General features: G+C 38.4%; 1 protein-coding gene across 9 annotated transcripts in view; it reads left to right on the top strand.

Annotated features, from left to right (window-relative positions):
* Positions 1–20,068, top strand: part of CRPPA (CDP-L-ribitol pyrophosphorylase A) — a 377,884-nt gene that overhangs the window by 39,108 nt on the left and 318,708 nt on the right. For all 9 annotated transcript variants that reach the window (XR_011566187.1, XM_070787554.1, XM_070787553.1 and 6 more), the window contains exon 3: positions 5,644–5,793. Coding sequence is in view for 8 of the 9 variants with exons in the window: in XM_070787554.1 (XP_070643655.1) it covers positions 5,644–5,793 (150 nt within the window). In the remaining variant the exon portion in view is untranslated. The remainder of the gene's footprint in view (positions 1–5,643; positions 5,794–20,068) is intronic.

Raw genomic sequence — 20,068 nt, 5'->3', positions numbered from 1 at the left:
TTTCTTATTTTTTCATTTCAACTTTTATTTTCTTAGTGACTGTTCCATGGCTTATAGTATATATCTTAACATAATCCAGATATATGCTAACTAAAATCTAGGAAGATACAGGAATGTTACCCTTAAATAGCTCTATTCCCTCTTCCGCCTTTTTGTGTTATTTAATGTTAGACGCATGTATGTTAGAAACCCAAATAGTCCACTGTTGTTATCACCTCATTTTATTTTACAACAGTTACAGAAGCTGAGAAGAAAGGTGAGCTGTATTTAAAAGGAATGGCATCACCTGGGAAGCCCAATGTCATATTAACCTTCTTGTTTTCTATTTTCAGTTTTCACTTGTTACTGTGGACTCAAGGTACCATTATTTTCTTCTTATAATACACTTTTACTAAGCTTTTATGCAGTTTTTGTCAAATACATGTTTCAATGTTATAGGTTGATCAGTTACTTATATATTTTATAGTTTCTTTTTAAACCTCATAAGACAGGAGAAATAGGCATTTATACTATTTCTTTCTTGTTTTTTTTTTTTTTTAATGGTGGTCTTTTTTTCATGTGGATTTGAATTACTGTCTACACTTGGCTTTCTTTCAGCTTGAAGTTTGTAGGGTGAATCAGCTAGACATGAAATCTGCTTGTTTGCTCTGAGTTATTTTGATCTGATTTTTGTAAATTCTCATTTTGCTGGACTTTATGTTTAACAGGTTTTTATTTTGAGCAGTTATCATATCACCTACCTGCCTTCTTCCTTCCATTGTTTCTGATTAGAATCTGTTCTTAATCTTATTGGTGTTCTCTTGTTAATGATAAAACATTTTTCTCTGGTTGCTTTCAACATTTTTTCTTGTAATTTTAGCTTTTTCATTTTTTACTATGATATGTCTGGATATAAATTTCTTTGTGTGTATTCTGCTTTGAATATATTGATCTCCTTGAGTGTGGAGATTGTTTTCCTTGGGAAATTTTCAATCATAATTTGTTTGAATATTTTTTCTGCTCCTTTCTTGCCTTTATTCTCCTTCTGGTATTCCTATTACAGAAATGTCTGTAATGATGTCCTGCATATCTTGGTGAATCTGTTCATTTTTTCTTTGTAGAATCTATTGATATAACTTTAAATTCAGGTATTCTGCAGTTCAAATCTATTATTGAACCTCTCTAGTGAATTTTTCATTATAGTTACATTTAATTCTAAAACTGCTACTCAGTTTTTAAGATATCTCTTCTTAATATTGATGATACTAATGGTCATCATACTCTGTTTACACATGGTATCCTTTTGTTCTTTGAACATGTTTGTAATACCTGATTTGACGTCTTACCTGCTTAAGTGTGATATCTGGTCCTCTCGCAGGCAGTTTCTGTTCCTTGATTTTTTTTTTTTTCTTTGTATAGATTCACCTTCCTGTTTGGATCCATGTCTTTCCATTTTTTTGTTGTTGAAAAATGCATATTTTAGAAAATGTATTTTGTCTATCTCTGTAGGGCTTATTTTCTTGGCTACTAAAATAAACCAGAAAAGTCACAGTCTTGTTCCTGTACAGGGCAAAACCTCTGAAGTCACTTCACAGAGGGTGGGGTTCTAGATGTGTGTTTAGTCATCAGAGAATAAGAGTGGTTTTAGCAGTCTGATCTCTTTGTTATACTGCCTGCCTCTGACACCCAACTGACAAGTTCCATTCATTGCCTGCTAACTGTTTTACTTTGGACCAGTGCCCAGTACATAGAGTGCCCTATGGTTCCATCCAATTAAATTCTGGCGCCTTGGCAGGGATAGTTTGTGAAGCCAGTATTTGAGGTTTGCTCTGACTCTAGGGATTGGTGGGAGATTCTTGTTAGCTGTCTCTTGTTCTGGTTGTCTCCGATAAACTAGCTTGCCTATGGTTCAGCTTTTTGCTCTCATGAAGTGATCACCTTCCTCTTAACTGCTTATCATGCTGATCTCTGAGCGTGTACTTATCCTTAAACTTTCTCACACTCACTTCCAATTAAGTGAATTCCCTTGGGGCGAGCTTCATAGTTGTCTGTCATTAGAACTTGTCTTTCTCCCTGTGCAAAGTCACCATGCCTGTGTTTTGGGGCTATTGGTAGGCATGCTGTGCGAGCGACATCACTTCTTCATGAGTAAGGTGCTGCCTAGAGGCAATAGCCTCCTCTTATTTTTGCCTCTTCCAGCACAGAACCTCTGCCCTCTGTGTGAACTGGGCCAAGGGTGATGGCCGCAGTGTTCTCTGCCTACCATGCAAGGGGTAGGTGTTCACTCTGTGGGTGGAGACTGTGGGAGACTCTGTGGGAGAAGGACTCTCTTACCACCTCTTGGCCACACTTGTCTGTAATTGAGCCTTTGTGTCTTGGAGTTGAGTGGGCTGGGAAATGCTCCGCTCTGCCCCTCCCACTGGGAGCTAGGGGTACAGGGAAGCCTGTCTTCTTGGTCACACCTACTCTGAGTGGAACTTTAGTCACACTGAGCTGGGTGTTGTGGAATGAAGGAAAAAATGGATGATGGTTCTAGTACCACAGGCTTCGTTCTTTACAAGATTTAAGAGAGATTCTTAAATGTTAATTTGTTGAATGCCCTTAGGACAATTTTCAAAGACTTTAAATGGTTGTTTTTGAAAAATGTTTTTCTTTAGTTACAGTTGTTTTGCTGGGAAGAGACTCTGCACAGCTCTTGGTGACATTTTGTGTATCTCATGTTCTTCTAATGTTATGACATAGTCTGGCATAGAGTGAACTGTAAGTAGTTGAAATAGAACTATGTTTTTTCCCTTAAAAAGCACTATGTACATGTGTGAATTCCTTTCCTGTCTTGTCTTCCAAAACCTCTGCTAATAGGTGCTAGCTTGACAAGTTGGATTTGCTCTCTCTCTCTCTTTTTTAAATTTTGTTGGAGTATAGTTGATTTATAATGTTATATTAGTTTCAGGTGTACATCAAAGTGAATCAGACACACACACATATATATATATCTTCACTCTGTTTTAGATTCTTTTCCCATAGAAGTCATTACACAGTATTGGATAGAGTTCTCTGTGCTGCCTGTGCCGTATAGTAGGTAATCCCAACTTCCCAGTTTATCCCTCCCTGCTACCTTACTCCCTTGTAACCATAAGTTGTTTTCTACATCTGTAACTCTATTTCTGTTTTGTAGATAAATTCTTTTGTACCCTTTTTTTAGATTCCACATATAAGGGATGTCATGTAATATTTGTTTTTCTTTGACTTCACTCACTATGACACTCTCTAGGTCCATCCATGCTGCTGCAAATGGCGTTCTTTCTTTCTTTTTTAATGGCTGAGTAATATTCCATTCTATATATGTTCCACATCTTCTTTACGTATTCCCCTGTTGATGGACATTTCTGTTGCTTCTATGTTCTGGCTATTGTGAATAGTGCTTCAGTGGACATTGGAGTGCATGTATCTTTTTGAATTGTAGTTTTCTCTGGATATATGCTCAGAAGTGGGATTGCTGGATCAGCTAATCTATGTCAAAGGAGGCAAGAATATATGCTGGAGAAAATACAGTGTCTTTGATGAGTGGTGCTGGGAAAACTGGACAGCCACATGTAAAAGTATGAAATTAGAACACTCCCTAACACCATACACAAAAATAAACTCAAAATGGATTAAAGGCTGGATACTATATAACTCTTAGAGAAAAACATAGGCAGAACACTCTGACATAAATCACAGCAAGATCTTTTTGGTTCCACCTCCTAGAGTAATAAAAGTAAAACCAAAAATAAAACCAAAAATAAACAAATGGGACCTAATAAAACTTAAAAGCTTTTTGTGCAACAAAGGAAATCATAAACAAAATGAAAAAAAAAACCCTCAGAATAGGAGAAAATATTTGCAAACAAAGCAAATGACAAGGGATTGATCTCTAGAATACACAAATAGCTCACGCAAATAGCTCAATATTAAAAGAAAAAGATTTCTCCAGAGAAGATATACAGATGGCTAGAAAGCTCATCTTTTCAAGGTGCTCAACATCACTAATTATTAGAGAAATGCAAATCAAAACTGCAATGAGGTTATCACCTCTCACTGGTCAGGATGGCCATCATCAAAACGTCTACCCATTGTAAATGCTGGAGAAGGTGTGGAGAGAAGGTAGCCCTCCCACACTGCTGGTGGCAATGTAAACTGGTACATCCACTGTGGAGAATTGCATGAAGGATCCTTAAAAAACTAAAAACAGAGCTACCAAATGGGCTTGCTCTTTACCTGTCTTTCATCCACTTGGACATGATCACTCCCTATCAGCCCTGGCTCTCTCTTCACTTTTGCTTTTATGCCTAGGCTCCAAATCTCTGCTTGAGTCATTGGAAATGGTGACACAGTTTGTACACTGTCTGCTTGGCTCACACATTAGCTTTGATTTTCAGCCAATCCCTTGGCTTTTGTAAACTAGTTTGTGGACAGTCTATATTTCTCAGATGTGGTCTCCTGGAGACCAAATTCTTCTTAGGTGTTAATGTTATATGCTGTATTTATATGAAAGATAAGACATTTTACAGTTAATCTAGGACAGTTGGGTTAATTATCCTAACTGGGAACTTCATTTTAAGGCTACTTCACCAAGGTAGCTGTATGGTATTGACCTGCAAGATTATATTACAGTGTAACTTTATTAAAGGTAAAGGGAAAAACTGTCAGATAAGGTGTATTTTTAAAATTTAGATGCATCTATTAATGAGACAGAGCTTTCACCAGAGCAGTTGAAATCAGTGGACGCTTTGCCTTGGGGAGCTTCACATGGATGCTGTGTTTGAAGGGAGCTATTTTTCACAGGAATTAGAGCAAGGCAGAAATTCATTGTCATTTGGGTGGTGGCAGAGCTCATTTTGGAGATCTTAGGGAATGTGTTTTTTTCCTTAATGATCTAATATGTAAATTAAATACTTGAAGGCACATTAACAAGTAAATGTTCATGTGTAACCCATTTCATTCTTGGACAATAGTCTCTTTCTGTCTCTCATCTTCAGGGAGGGTCCAATTTTATCTGAGCATCCTTTCTTAGTATTTGACTTCAATAGCCTGTGATGCAAAGGATTTTGGACCCGTAATGAAAAATTATTTATATCTCTTACTATATAGAACTGCAGTGGTTTGAGATCGGTGGGGACTTTTTGGCTGCACTGGGTCTTTATGCTGCACGTGGGCTTTCTCTAGATGTGGCGAGCAGGGGCTATACTTGAGTTGCGGTACCCGGGCTTCTCATTGTGGTGGCTTCTCTTGTCGTAGAGCATGGGTTCTAGGACACATGGGCTTCAGTAGTTGTAGCTTGCTGGCTCACGAGTTATGGCTTCAGGGCTCTAGAGCATGGACTTAACGGTGGCGCACAGGCTTTGTTGCTCCACGACTTGTGGAATCTTCCTGGATCAGGGCTCAAACTCATGTCTCCTGCATTGGTAGATTTTTATCCACTGCATCACCAGGGAAGTATTGAGACTGGTTTTTGATTGTAAATGATTTTATTTATGAGCCAAAATAAAGACTTGTTTGAATATTTTCTTGAGGTAGCTTGTTGAAGGTATAAGATCCGTTTCAAGACAGATCCAGAGTTCAGAATTTAACTTTTAGATATTTTTTAGGTCATGTAAATGTGTCATTTGCATCTCTGTTCTTTAGGCCTCAGGAGCAATCCGACCTCTTGTATCTACTGTCATCAGTCCATCTGCAGACAGCTGCTTAGACCACTCACTGGAACGTGCCAGATACAGGGCAAGTGAAATGCCACAGGCCTTTCTATTTGATGTGATCTATGACGCATATCAGCAGGTAAGAATCTTGGCTTTTTAAAAATCTGCCATATTGGGCATCTTTAAGAATCACTCCCATATGTGGAGATTAGCTAGAAGAACTCATGGTGCTCTAGAGTGAACTCAAGGCTCAAATTAATTAGAGTGAAGTTGGTTCCTATGAGAAAAAGACCCAGACAGAGTCTGGAGGAGTCCATGTGAAATCGTCCTCGTGATCTGTCCCTTCCAGGGTGACACAGGCACACCTTCCTTCCAGCAATGACAAGGCAGCAGCATGGGTGTGATGCTTCTTTCCAGGGAAGCCCATTGGAGACTTGGTGTCTTAAGGCATTGGGTTGGTCATGTAGATAGTTCTGCCTTGCACATAAATTTCAGATTCCCAGGAGGAAAGCAGGTGTTCAGCGTAAACCATATTGTTTACATGGATGTCTAGGCACAGTGAACCACTCTTATCAGTTAACTATTCCCTGGAAACACGCCAAGAAACAAACTCCCTGACGCTGGCCGAGGGCCTGCCTGGTGAGTGGGTCTTTGAAAGTTAAGCAGTCTTAGCCCTACTGTAGTAAACAATCTGCACAGCTGTAGAGACATTGTGTTAAAATTTTAAAGGTAAGTGATTTCAAAATACCAAATCATTTATGTTTATGTTATACTACATTATCTTTGTTTTCATGTTTTGGAAACATTTTGTACCTGTAAATTTTACTGCTATTCATTTCTGTGTTTATTCATTAAACAGTTATTAAATATCAGGTATCATGCTTGACAGAAACTTTCCAATGAAAAAGGATCATTGCAACAGCTAAAGCAGTGCTTGGCTTGGCTGATGTTAAATAATCAGTAACTAGAGATGGATGGACTGTAGAGATATATGAGATAATAGTAACATAAATATTGACATTTTATAATAAAAGAATACCACAATTTGGATAGTTGTTTTTGTTTAGTTGTTAAGTCATGTTCAACTCTTCTGGAACCCCATGGACTATAGTCCGCCAGGCTCCCCTGTCCATGAGATTTTCTAAGTAAGAATACTGGAGTGGGTTGCCATTTCCTTCTCCAGGGGATCTTCTCAACTCGGGGATTAAACTCATGTCTCCTGCCTTGGCAGGAGGGTTCTTTACCACTGAGCCACCAGGAAAGCCCACATTTTGGATAAAAAGTAGTTAATGACATAATGAATCAATCTTGATTATCAATTACTGTTTTAAATATTGAATTCCCAGTAAATGAGAACCAGTTTTCATGGTATGAATAGTTGACCATGGTTTGTTTTCTTAAAATTTGCTACACAGAAATTTACCTTCATTTGGTCATTAATCAAATGTTACCCTATTAAAAATCATAAAAGCCTAAATCTTGCTGAGCTAGACATCTGCTTGATATTTCTAATATTTTTTAAGATTAATGAAAGAATTTGTTCATCTTTATGTGAGCATTCACTTTAAGAAGAATAAATGTTAGCTCTGTTTTAGAAAATTTAATATAATCCTGTGAGCCTCACATTAGAGTAGTATTTTTCAACAATTTTTGGTAGAGAATTAAGCCCTAAAGCACTGAGGTACTGATTCTCAAATTATGGTTACCAGCCCAGCAACCTTAAGCATGTTTTAGATCTTGTTAAAATGCAAATTCCGGGCCTTCACCTCAGACCTACTTAGTTAGAAACTCTGGGAATGGAAACACCTATTTGTGTTTTAACAAACAAGCCTGTCATGTGATCCTGATTAACCCTGATGGCTCAGATGGTTAAGCGTCTGTCTACAATGTAGGAGACCCGGGTTCGATCCCTGTGTTGGGAAGTTCCCTGGCAAAGGAAATGGCAATCCACTCCAGTACTATTGCCTGGAAAATCCCATGGACAGAGGAGCCTGGTAGGCTACAGTCCATGGGGTCGCAAAGAGTCGGGCACGACTGAGCGACTGAGCGATCTTTGGGAACCAAAATTTACCACATACATCCCTAAGGTATTCATTGTATGTGGTAAAGTCTCTTCTGTTGCATTCTTGGGAGAATTGAGAATGGAGTCACACAAAACCAACTCTTCTATGGTTCAGATGAGGAATGCACACAGCATTTTGGAGGTTTTGATGCAAGTTCTTAGGAAAATCATTTTTGATCATAAAGTCATTCATAAGGAAGTTTGCATAAAATATTTTTCTCTTATCTATACTATTTGTGTATATATATGTTTTGGTTTTAACAAGTAGAGAAGAGTAAAACAGGACAGAGTTCCAGGGGTGGGAAGTCATTTTCTATAGATTGGTCAGAGGTACCATGTGAAAAGGTAAAATTTAAGCCAGCATTGGGAAGTAAGTGAGGAGATAAGTCATGCCGGTAACTGAGAGCGTTATTTTAGGTACAGGATGCAGAATCTAAAAAGGTGGCATGAGGCTAGAGAAGAATGACATCATGGAGGGAAGTAGGAGATGTGGTTAGGGAGGCCCTGTGTGTGGTATCTTGTAGCATCTTAAAGGCAGTGATATGGGCTTTAGGTTTTACCTTGAATGAAAGGGGAACTTTAGATGGTGCTGTGTGAAGTCCTACTTCTATGGGGCCACCCTATCCCTTGTGGGGATGGTACCTTACAGAAGGTAAGGGAAGAAGTAAGCTATTGTGATGATCAAGGCAAAGATGATGACAATTAGGGCGATTTGTGCAATATAGTATTTGGTGTGAAGTGTTTGTGTTCTGAAGAGATTTAGAGGTAAAGTGAGGATAGGCCATTTAGTCTATCCTGTTCAGGTAGACTAAATGGCCTGTCTGACTAAATGGCCTCTAGAAACCGGAAATGTCAAGGAAATTTCAGAATGGGAAGACCAATGGGTCCAAGGATTTGCTCTGAATAACTAGAACACAGTGGTCCTTTATTGAGATATGAAATGCTAGGGAAGAGAGTTTTTGTATGATTAGATCAAAAGTTTGCTTCTGTTGTACTGTTTGAGATTTCCTGTAGACTTTGTAAAAAATGTGAAGGAGATAGTTGAATATGCTGCTGCTGCTGCTAAGTCACTTCAGTCGTGTCCGACTCTGTGTGACCCCATAGACGGCAGCCCACCAGGCTCCTCCATCCATGGGATTTTCCAGGCAACGGTACTGGAGTCGGGTACCGTTGTCTTCTCCAATAGTTGAATATATGAAACTGTAATTCTGTGGAAAGATCCAGATAAAGATAGGCACTTGACTTCCTGTAGAGCTCAGGGAACCCTACTCTGGGCTCTGTGGTAACCTAAGTGGGAAATAAATCCAAAAAAGAGGTGGTATATGCATATAGCTGACTCACTTTGCTGTACAGTAAAAACCAACACATTGTAAAGCAACTAGACTCCAGTGAAAAATTAATAAAAAGAGAAGAGCTAATGCCTATCCTTCTAAAACTCTTTCAAGAAGTTGCAGAGGAAGGAACACTTGCAACCTCATTCTACGAGGCCATCATCACCCTGACACCAAAACCAGACAAAGACAACACAAAAAAAGAATACTATAGGCCAATATCACTGATGAACATAGATGCAAAAATCCTCAACAAAATTTAGCAAACAGAATTCAGCAACACATCAAAAAGCTCATACACCATGATCAAGTTGGGTTTATTCCAGGGATGCAAGGATTCTTCTATATATGCAAATCAATCAATGTGATGTACCATATTAACAAATTGAAAGATAAAAACCATATGATCTCAGTGGAAGTGAAAGTGAAGTCGCTCAGTCGTGCCTGACTCTTTGTGACCCCATGGATAGTAGCCTGCACCAAGGTCCCCCATCCATGGGATTTTCAAGTCAAGAGTACTGGAGTGGGTTGCCATTTCCTTCTCCAGGGAATCTTCCCAACCCAGGGATTGAACCCAGGTCTCTCACATTGTAGACAGTAGATGCAGGAAAAAGCCTTTGACAAAATTCAGCACCCATTTATGATTAAATGGTCCTAGAAGGAACTTACCTGAACATGGTAAAGGCCATATATGATAAACCTACAGGAAACATTATTCTCAATGGTGAAAAACTGAAAGCATTCCCCCTAAGATCAGGAACAAGACAAGGGTGTCAACTTTCACCACTATTATTCAAGATAGTTCTGGAAGTCCTAGCTATAGCAATCAGAGAAGAAAAAGAAATAAAAGGAATTCAGATTGGAAAAGAAGAAGTAAAGCTCTCGCTGTTCCCAGATGACATGATACTGTACATAGAAAACCCTAAAGATAGTATCAGAAAATTACTAGAGCTAATCAGTGAATATAGCAAAGCTGCAGGATACAAAATGAATGCACAGAAGTCACTTGCATTTCTATATAATAATAGTGAAAAATCAGAAAGGGAAATTAAGGAATCAATTCCTTTCACCATTGCAACTAAAAGAAATATCTAGGAATAAACATACCTAAGGAGACAAAAGAAGTGTACACAGAAAATTATAAGACACTAATGAAAGAAATCAAAGGCGACATAAACAGATGGAGAGATATTCCATGTTCCTGGGTAGGAAGAATCAATATTGTGAAAATGGGTATACTACCAAACTCAATCTGTAGATTCAATGTGATCCCTATCAAATTACCAATGACATTTTTCACAGAACTAGAACAAAAAATTTCACAATTCAGATGGAAACACAAAAGAATAGCCAAAGCAATCTTGAGAAAGAAGATTGGAGCTGGAGAAATCAACCTTCCTGATTTCAGATTACTACAAAGTTACAGTCATCAAGACAGTATCATACCTGCATAAAAACAGAAATATGAAACAAGATAGAAAGCCCAGAAACAAACCCATGCACCTATGGGTACCTTATTTTTGAGAAAGGAGGCAAGAATATACAATGGGGCAAAAACAGCCTCTTCAATAAATGGTGCTGGGAAAACTGGATAGCTACATGTAAAAGAATGAAATTAGAACACTTCCTAACACCATATACAAAGATAAACTCAAAATGGATTAAAGACCTACATGTAAGCCCAGAAACAGTAAAACTCTTAGAGGAAAACATAGGCAGAACACCCGACGACATAAAGCAAAGCACAATCCTCTATGACCCACCTCCTTGAGTAACAAAAATAATAACAAAAGTAAACAAATGGGACCTAATTAAACTTAAAAGCTTTTGCACAGCAAAGGAAACTATAAGCAAGGTGCAAAGATAACCCTCAGAATGGGAGAAAATAATAGTAAATGAAACAACTGACAAAGGATTAATTTCCAAAATATAGAAGCAGCTCGTATAACTCAATGCCAGAAAAACAAACAACCCAATCAAAAAGTGGGAAAAAAACCTAAACAGATATTTTTCCAAAGAAGACATACAGATGGCTAACAAACACATGAAAAGATGCTCAACATCGCTCATTATTAGAAAAATCCAAATCAACACTACAATGAGATATCGCCTCACATTGGTCAGAATGGCCATCATCAAAAAACCTATAAACAATAAATGCTGGAGAGGGTGTGGAGAAAGGGAATGCTTTTGCACTGTTGGTGGGAATGTAAATTGATACAGCCAGTATGGAAGACGGTGTGGAGATTCCTTAAAACACTAGGAATAAAGCCACCATATGACCCAGCAATCCCACTCCTAGGCATATACCGTGAGGAAACCAAAATTGAAAAAGACACATGTATCCCATTGCTCATTGCAGCACTATTTACAGTAGCTAGAACATGGAAGCAACCTAGATGTCCATCAACAGATGAATGGATAAAGGAGTTGTGGTACATATACATAATGGAATATTACTCGGCCATAAAAAGGAATGCATTTGAGTCAGTTCTAATGAGGTGGATGAACCAAGAACCTATTATACAGAGTGAAGTAAGTCAGAAAGAGAAAGAGAAATATTGTATTTTAACACATATATATGGAATCTAGAAAAATGATGCCGAAGAATTTATTTATAGGGCAGCAATGAAGAAAAAGAATAGGCTTGTGGACATGGGGAGAGGGGAGGAGAGGGTGAGATGTATGGAAAGAGTAACATGGAAACTTACATTACCATGTGTAAAATAGATAGCCAATGGGAATTTGCTGAATGGCTGAGGAAACTCAAACAGGGGCTCTGTATCAACCTAGAGGGGTGGGATGGGGAGGGAGATGGGAAGGAGGTTCAAAAGGGAGGGGATATATGTATAGCTATGGCTGATTGATTCATGTTGAGGTTTGACAGAAAACAACAAAATTATGCAAAGCAATTATCCTTCAATAAAAAAATAAAAAGATAGGCACTTGATAATTGTCATCTTTCAGACATTTAATGCTGTGGCATTGACTGAGATAAGTAGAAAAACTGGTAGAGAGAAAATAGGAGGGACAAAGGCTGAATCCTGGGGCAGTCACAGATTCTAAGTATGAAAAGATGTATTAGTTTCCTGTTACTGTTGAAACAAATCCACACTCTCAGAGAACTGAAAAGAGAACTTTAAAATTCTGGAGATCGGAAATCTAAAATCAAGATGATAGGGCTGTGTTTCTTGAGACTGCAGTGGAGACTATTTCCTTGACATTTCCGGTTTCTAGAAGCCACTTCATTCTTGGCTCCTGGCCTGTCCTTCGTACTACTCTTGCTTTCAGTGTTCCTGCCTTCTGTGTCCTGCCTTCCTCTGAGAAGAATTCTAGTGATTACATCAGGCCCACCTAGGTCATCCAGGATGATCTTCCCGTCTCAAAGTCTCTAATGTTATCTTCAAAGTCCCTTTACCATATTAATGGACATACTCAGATTCTGGGAATTAGGAAATAGATATCTTGGGAAGAAGATTTTTTCAGAAGAGGAGTGGCCGCAGAGTAAGAGGGTAATGTCCCAGGAGCCTAGTAAAGGAGTTCAAGAATGATTCAGTGCTCCATAATGGTTTAAACAGAAGAAAGGATTGAGAACTGACCATAAGCCTTACTAATGTGAGATGAGTGGTGTTTGAAGGGGAGGAGTAGTAACAGAAGCCTGGGTGCAATTGATTGGCTAGTGAATAGGAGGCCGCTCTTTATAGGAACTTCCATGCATATGGAGGAGACAAATGGGCGTAACTGAAAGGGGTTATAAACTAAGAATTTTTTTTGTGAAGGTGGATGACGTAGCATATTGACTGTAGTTATTGTTGTTCTGTCACTAAGTTATATCTGACTCTTTGTGACCCTGTGGACTGCAGCACGCCAGGCTTCTGTGGTCCTTCACTATCCCCAGAGTTTGCTTAAACTCAATGGACAAAAGTGTCCATTGAGTTGGTGCTGCCATCCAACCATCTCATCCTCTGTTGCTCCTTTCTCCTCCTGCCCTCAATCTTTCCCAGCATTAGAGTCTTTTCCAGTGAATTGGGGTCTTCACATCAGGTGGCCAAAGTATTGGAGCTTCTGCATCAGTGCTTCCAATGAATATTCAGGGTTGATTTCCTTTAGCACTGACTGGGTTGATTTCCTTACAGTCCAAGGGACTCTCAAGAGTCTTATCCAGCACCATCAGTTCTTCAGCGATTAGCCTTGTTTATGATCCAAATCTCGCATTTATATATGACTACTGGAAAAACCATAGCATTGACTATGGCAGACCATTGGCAAAACCAAACCAAACCAAACCATTGGCAAAATGACGTCTCTGCTTTTTGATACACTGTCTAGGTTTGTCACCGTTTCTTCCAAGGAGCAAACATTTTATTTCTAGGTTACAGTCACCATCCACAGTGATTTTGGAGCCCAAGAAAATAAAATCTGTTACTGCTTCCACTTTTTCCCTGGACTGTTTGCCATGAGGTGATGGAATCGGATGCCATGATCTTAATTTTCTGAGTGTTGAGTTACAGGCCACCCTTTTCACTCTCCTCTTTCACCCTCATCAAGAGGCTCCTTAGTTCCTCTTCACTTTTTGCCATTGGAGTGATACCATCTCTTTTTATGAGGTGGTTGATGTTTTTCCTGGAAATCTTGATTCTAGCTTGTGATTCATCCAGCCTGGCATTTTGCATGATGTACTCTGCATATAAGTTAAATAAACAAGATGACAATATACAGCTTTGACATACTCCTTTCCTAATTTTGAATCATTCACATGTTCCATGAAAGGTTCTAACTGTTGCTTCTTGACCTGCATTCAGGTTTCTCAGGAGACAGGTAAAGTGGTCTGGTATTCCCATCTCTTGAAGAATTTTCCACAGTTTATTGTAATCCACTCAGTCAAAGGCTTTAGCATAGTCAGTGAAACAGAGGTAGTTGTTTTTTTGGAATTTCCTTGCTTTTTCTGTGATCCAGTGGATGTTGGCAATTTGATCTCTGGTTCCTCTGCCTTTTCTAAATCCAGCTTGAACGTCTGGAAGTTCACGGTTCATGTACTGTTGAAGCCTTGAAAGATTTTGAGCATTACCTTGCTAGCTTGTGAAATGAGCACAATTGTACAGTAGTTTGAACATTGTTTGGCATTGCCCCTCTTTGAGATTGGAATGAAAACTGACCTTTTCCACTCCTGTGACCACTGCTAAATTTTCCAAATTTGCTGACATACTAACTGCAACACTTTAACAGCATCATCTTTTAGGGTTTGAAATAGCTCAGCTGTAATTTCATCACCTCCTCTAGCCTTGTTTGTTATAATGCTTCCTAAGTCCCATTTTACTTCAGACTCCAGGATGTCAGGCTCTAGGTGAGTGACCACACCATGTGGTTATCTGGGTGATTAAGACCTTCCTTGTATGGTTCTTTTGTGTATTTTTGTGATTTCTTTTTAATCTCTTCTGCTTCTGTTAGGTCCTTACCATTTCCGTTCTTTATTTTGCCCATCTTTGCATGAAATGTTCCCTTGGTATCTCTAATTTTCTTGAAGAGATCTCTAGTCTTTCCCATTCTTTTATTTTCCTCTATTTCTTTGCACTATTCATCTAAGAAGGCCTTCTTATCTCTCCTTGCTATTCTTTGGCATTCTGCATTCAGTTATTGCATTAACATATTGATATGCTGATGTAATTATTTTAGTTCAGGTCAGTCGCTCAATTGTGTCCAACTCTTTGTGACCCCTTGGACTGCAGTATGCCAGGCTTCCGTGTCCATCACCAATTCCCAGAGCTTACTAAAAGTCATGTCCATTGAGTTGGTGATGCCATCCAACCATCTCATCCTCTGTCATCCCCTTCTCCTCCCTCCTTCAATCTTTCCCAGCATCAGGGTCTTTTAACATGAATCAGTTCTTCGCATCAGGTGGCCAAAGTATTGGAGTTTCAGCTTCAGCATCAGTTCTTCCAGTGAATATTCAGGACTGACTGATACTGTATTGAGAAGGGATAGGGTATCGTATAAGGCTACAGAGACAGGAGCTAAGGCCATATTTGGGTATAGATATAAATTAATAGATGTAGGGAAGATGTGGAATTTGTAGTCTGGTTTTTATCTTCTCAGTGATATGGGGTGCAAGTATTAGGTGAGACCCAGGGAGGGGTGGTATCTAGGCTTAGGAAAGAGAAGGTTTGAAAGAGTAAATACTGTCTTGTGTTCTTAAATTCTTATACTTTAGCTAAAAATATACAAAACTTGTCCCAAGGGAAAACACAAAGCTGTCCCAAGGAAAAAATACATCTATATTCAAGGATTATTTTCTGGGCATTTGTGGAAAATTGAAATATTGGATTGAAAAACCACCTAAATGGGTCAGTCATTAATGTGACCTTGAAATATGTACTTGACCTGTGAAGTTGTTATATATTATCAAGGGTGTAACTTTCCTTTGTGGAACTCATATAGAAAATACATAATAGTATTAATCATTTCCTGAGTTCATCAGAAATTAGTTAGTTGTAAGTCTAACAGGTCACATGAGATTGAATTATATGCAGAAAAAACACATCTTAATCTGATCTAGAGTCATATGGCCATGACCAAAAAGGTTTTTTTATTTTCATTTTTTTAAAATTTGAGATTATGGATGACTTTTCCTCCTCAAATGGTTCCGTGGTGCTGGGCGCTTATAGATGTCAGGACGCAAGTTCTGTACGTGGCTCTGCTGTGTTGTTTTCCCGACCATTTCTCGTCTGCTCTCATCATTCTCCTGTTCTATGTGCTCTAGTTATGCTCACCTTATTTCCTCAAATACAAGTTTGGTCTAGAAGTTTACTTCCTATTTTGCTATATATCCTTTAGATAGTAAGTAGATTATCATTTAAGGAAGACTTTACTGTCCACCCTCACATCCACTGGGTTAGACCAGCCTACTACACGTTTCCAAGTGCCCTGTTTTTTCTGCCCAGCATCACAATTAGAGTGGAATAATTACTTGTGAAATCAATTATGAAATGTCCAACTCTCCTGCTAGACCATGAGCCCTGTGAAGGTAGGGATGGTATCTGTCTTAGTAACTTGCCTGACACATTGTTAGTATCAAGTACATATATGTTCAGTGGAGGAACAGAAAAGAATATGCATATAAATATGAAAAATCTCCAATGTACTGGTTCTTTTGGGCCACTTCAAGATATTAACACTGTTTCCACTCTGCATTTAGATGCCTATGCAAATGTTACCTCATTAAAGGAGCTTTCCACTGATAACTTCATATAAAATAATATTCTTCATCATGTAATGCTTTATTCTGTTTTAGTTTCATATCACTGACGTATTTTTGGTAGGTTTTTTCTCTTTCCTGAATGTTCCATAAGAGCAGGGATTTTGTCTTATCTCTAGCACCTGGAAGAGTTCATGGCTTCTGTGAAGTTTGTAATATTTTCAAATATAAGAATTTTATACATATATAGGTATACATAGGTATATGTTTATTTGTTATCACTTAGGTTATCACTTAGGTCAGTTATCACTTAGGTCAGTTATTTGGAGAAGGCAATGGCACCCCACTCCAGTACTCTTGCCTGGAAAATCCATGGACGGAGGAGCCTGGTAGGCTGCAGTCCATGGGGTCGCTAAGAGTCAGACATGACTGAGCGACTTCACTTTCACTTTTCACTTTCATGCATTGGAGAAGGAAATGGCAACCCACTCTAGTGTTCTTGCCTGGAGAATCCCAAGGATGGGAAAGCCTGGTGGACTGCTGTCTACAGGGTCGCACAGAGTTGGACATGACTGAAGCGACTTAGCAGTAGCAGCAGCAGGTCAATTATTATATAAAAAGCTTTGCATGGGGACACTATAAATGTGTATGTACATACTGAATTCTTTTCTAAAACCTTCAAGAAATTCATCTGAGAAATCAGAAATGTAGACAGATATTTGGGTTTAAAGCTGGTGATTTGCAACATTTTTGTAAATGTGAAAAATTGTATTTGTCCTCTATTTCTAGAGACTAGTTTAATTAGTAATTTTAAAGTGTCACTTAAAGTTGTTTTGAGGGAGTTTTTATGGAGCATGAATATGCTCATGATATTATATTAATATAATTTGTTTTGTTAGCTCTATATAATGTGTTTTTATGCTTACATGTCCAAATGTATGTGTATGAGTACATACACACAGTAGGAAAACTAGTTGGATATGTGAATACTGACATGTGACTGAGGTGACAGTAATTGAAGTCATTAAAAATCTATAGATGTGATATACATTTAAGATATATTAATACTAAGTATTCGGTTTTGATTGGTTTTGGACTTTCCAATGTACTTGATTTTGTTGCTTAATTCAGTTCAATTCAGTCTCTCAGTTGTGTCCGACTCTTTGCGACCCCATGAACCACAACACGCCAGGCCTCCCTGTCCATCACCAACTCCCGTTCACCCAAACCCATGTCCATCGAGTCAGTGATGCCATCCAACCATCTCATCCTCTGTCGTCCCCTTCTCCTCCTGCCCTCAATCTTTCCGAGCATCACAGTCTTTTCAAATGAGTCAGCTCTTTGCATCAGGTGGCCAAAGTAATGGAGTTTCAGCTTCAACATCAGTCCCTCCAGTGAACACCCAGGACTGACCTCCTTTAGAATGGACTGGTTGGATCTCCTTGCAGTCCAAGGGACTCTCAAGAGTCTTCTCCAACACCACAGTTCAAAAGCATCAATTCTTCAGCGCTCAGCTTTCTTCACAGTCCAACTCTCACATCCATACATGACCACTGGAAAAACAATAGCCTTGACTGGACGGACCTTTGTTGGTGAAGTAATGTCTCTGCTTTTGAATATGCTGTCTAGGTTGGTCATAACTTTTCTTCCAAGGAGTAAGTGTCTTTTAATTTCATGGCTGCAGTCACCATCTGCAGTGATTTTGGAGCCTAGAAAAATAAAGTCAGCCACTGTTTCCACTGTTTCCCCATCTATTTGCCATGAAGTGATGGGACCAGATGCCATGATCTTAATTTTCTGAATGTTGAGCTTTAAGCCAACTTTTTCACTCTCCACTTTCACTTTCATCAAGAGGCTCTTTAGTTCTTCTTCGCTTTCTGCCATAAGGGTGGTGTCATCTGCATATCTGAGGTTATTGATATTTCTCCCGGCAATCTTAATTCCAGCTTGTGCTTCCTCCAGCCCAGCGTTTCTCATGATGTACTCTGCATATAAGTTAAATAAGCAGGGTGACAATATACAGCCTTGACAAACTCCTTTTCGTATTTGGACCAGTCTGTTGTTCCATGTCCAGTTCTAACTGTTGCTTCCTGACCTGCACATAGGTTTCTCAATAGGCAGGTCAGGTGGTCTGGTATTCCCATCTCTTTCAGAATTTTCCACAATTTATAGTGATCCACACACTCAAAGGCTTTGGCATAGTTAATAAAGCTATTGTTGCTTAGAAATGATTAAAAAAAACTTTCATTCTTTGAATTTTTGATGACATCAAGCAGCTGCTAAAGAAGAAGATGGCTAAAGAATAACAAATTCAGCAGTGAAAATTATGTAGTCTATAGAAACACGAGGGAAAGCACTAGATTGGTTCAGAGTATTCTTATTGGATATTCAATACATAATCATGTTCTATACTGCTTTTGAAAAATTTTGTACAAAAGCTTTTAAAATTACATGAATCAGTTTTTTGAGGAAAATTGATATGGTAGGTACAGATGGTATTCTAAACTTTATTGAGAGACCTGGCCTCATTTCTAACACAAATGTTTAAGTTTTCAGTGAGAATCTTAGAAGATAAATTTTTGTGAGGGAAGACACATCAGGTCTCAACTAGTGACAGAATTGTTCTTTTGGTGTTAACTATGTACTCTTTGATATCATAGACTTTACTGTAGAGATTAATGTGTTAAATTTTCTCAATCTCCATTAAGAGTATTTTAATAAAAATGAGTGTTTAATTTGAAAGGAAAAAAAAACATCTTTCAAAAACATGCCTAAAACAACCATTTGATTTTTAAAGATTCCTGTCACTTAATTAGGTCCAAGAATACAGTCATACAATTAAAGGAATATAACAGGAATTTCCCTTTGTAATATGTATCCTGCCCACCCCCCCACAGGTATTAGAATGACTAAGACTTGTATCTTATACTGGGTATTAACACATTAGGCTTTAAATGCTGAGTTAACAAGAAACCAATTTCGAACATGAAATTTTGTGAAGTCTTTTCCTTATATCCACAAGCAGTACACTTCTCAGCTGTTGTATTGCCATTTTTAACATGATGTGCTTGCCCGTTCCTTCTCCCCCCCTACTCAGTGTTTAGGTAGGCCTGGATTGGAGTTGGAGTGATCAGGAAGAGCCTTAGAATAAAGTCTCAGAGGAAATCTCACATTACATGGAGTTTTGAAAAGGAAAAGTAGTTTTGATTTGCATTTCTCTGATAATGAGTGATGTTCAGCATCTTTTCATGTGTTTGTTAGCCATTTGTACGTCTTCTTTGGAGAAATGTCTATTTAGTTCTTTGGCCCATTTTTTGATTGGGTCGTTTATTTTTCTGGAATTGAGCTGCAGGAGTTGCTTGTATATTTTTGAGATTAGTTGTTTGTCAGTTGCTTCATTTGCTATTATTTTCTCCCATTCTGAAGGCTGTCTTTTCACCTTGCTTATAGTTTCTTTTGTTGTGCAGAAGCTTTTAATTTTAATTAGATCCCATTTATTTATTTTTGCTTTTATTTCCAATATTCTGGGAGGTGGGTCATAGAGGATCCTGCTGTGATGTATGTCGGAGAGTGTTTTGCCTATGTTCTCCTCTAAGAGTTTTATAGTTTCTGGTCTTATGTTTAGATCTTTAATCCATTTTGAGTTTATTTTTGTGTATGGTGTTAGAAAGTGTCCTAGTTTCATTCTTTTACAAGTGGTTGACCAGTTTTCCCAGCACCACTTGTTAAAGAGATTGTCTTTTCACCATTGTATATTCTTGCCTCCTTTGTCAAAGATAAGGTGTACATAGGTGTGTGGGTTTATCTCTGGGTTTTCTATTTTGTTCCA

The sequence above is a fragment of the Bos indicus genome, chromosome 4, assembly GCF_029378745.1.
Source record: "Bos indicus isolate NIAB-ARS_2022 breed Sahiwal x Tharparkar chromosome 4, NIAB-ARS_B.indTharparkar_mat_pri_1.0, whole genome shotgun sequence".
NCBI lineage: Eukaryota > Metazoa > Chordata > Mammalia > Artiodactyla > Bovidae > Bos > Bos indicus.
Note: the sequence above shows the minus strand (reverse complement) of the source record. Positions and strands in the feature narration are given on the sequence as shown.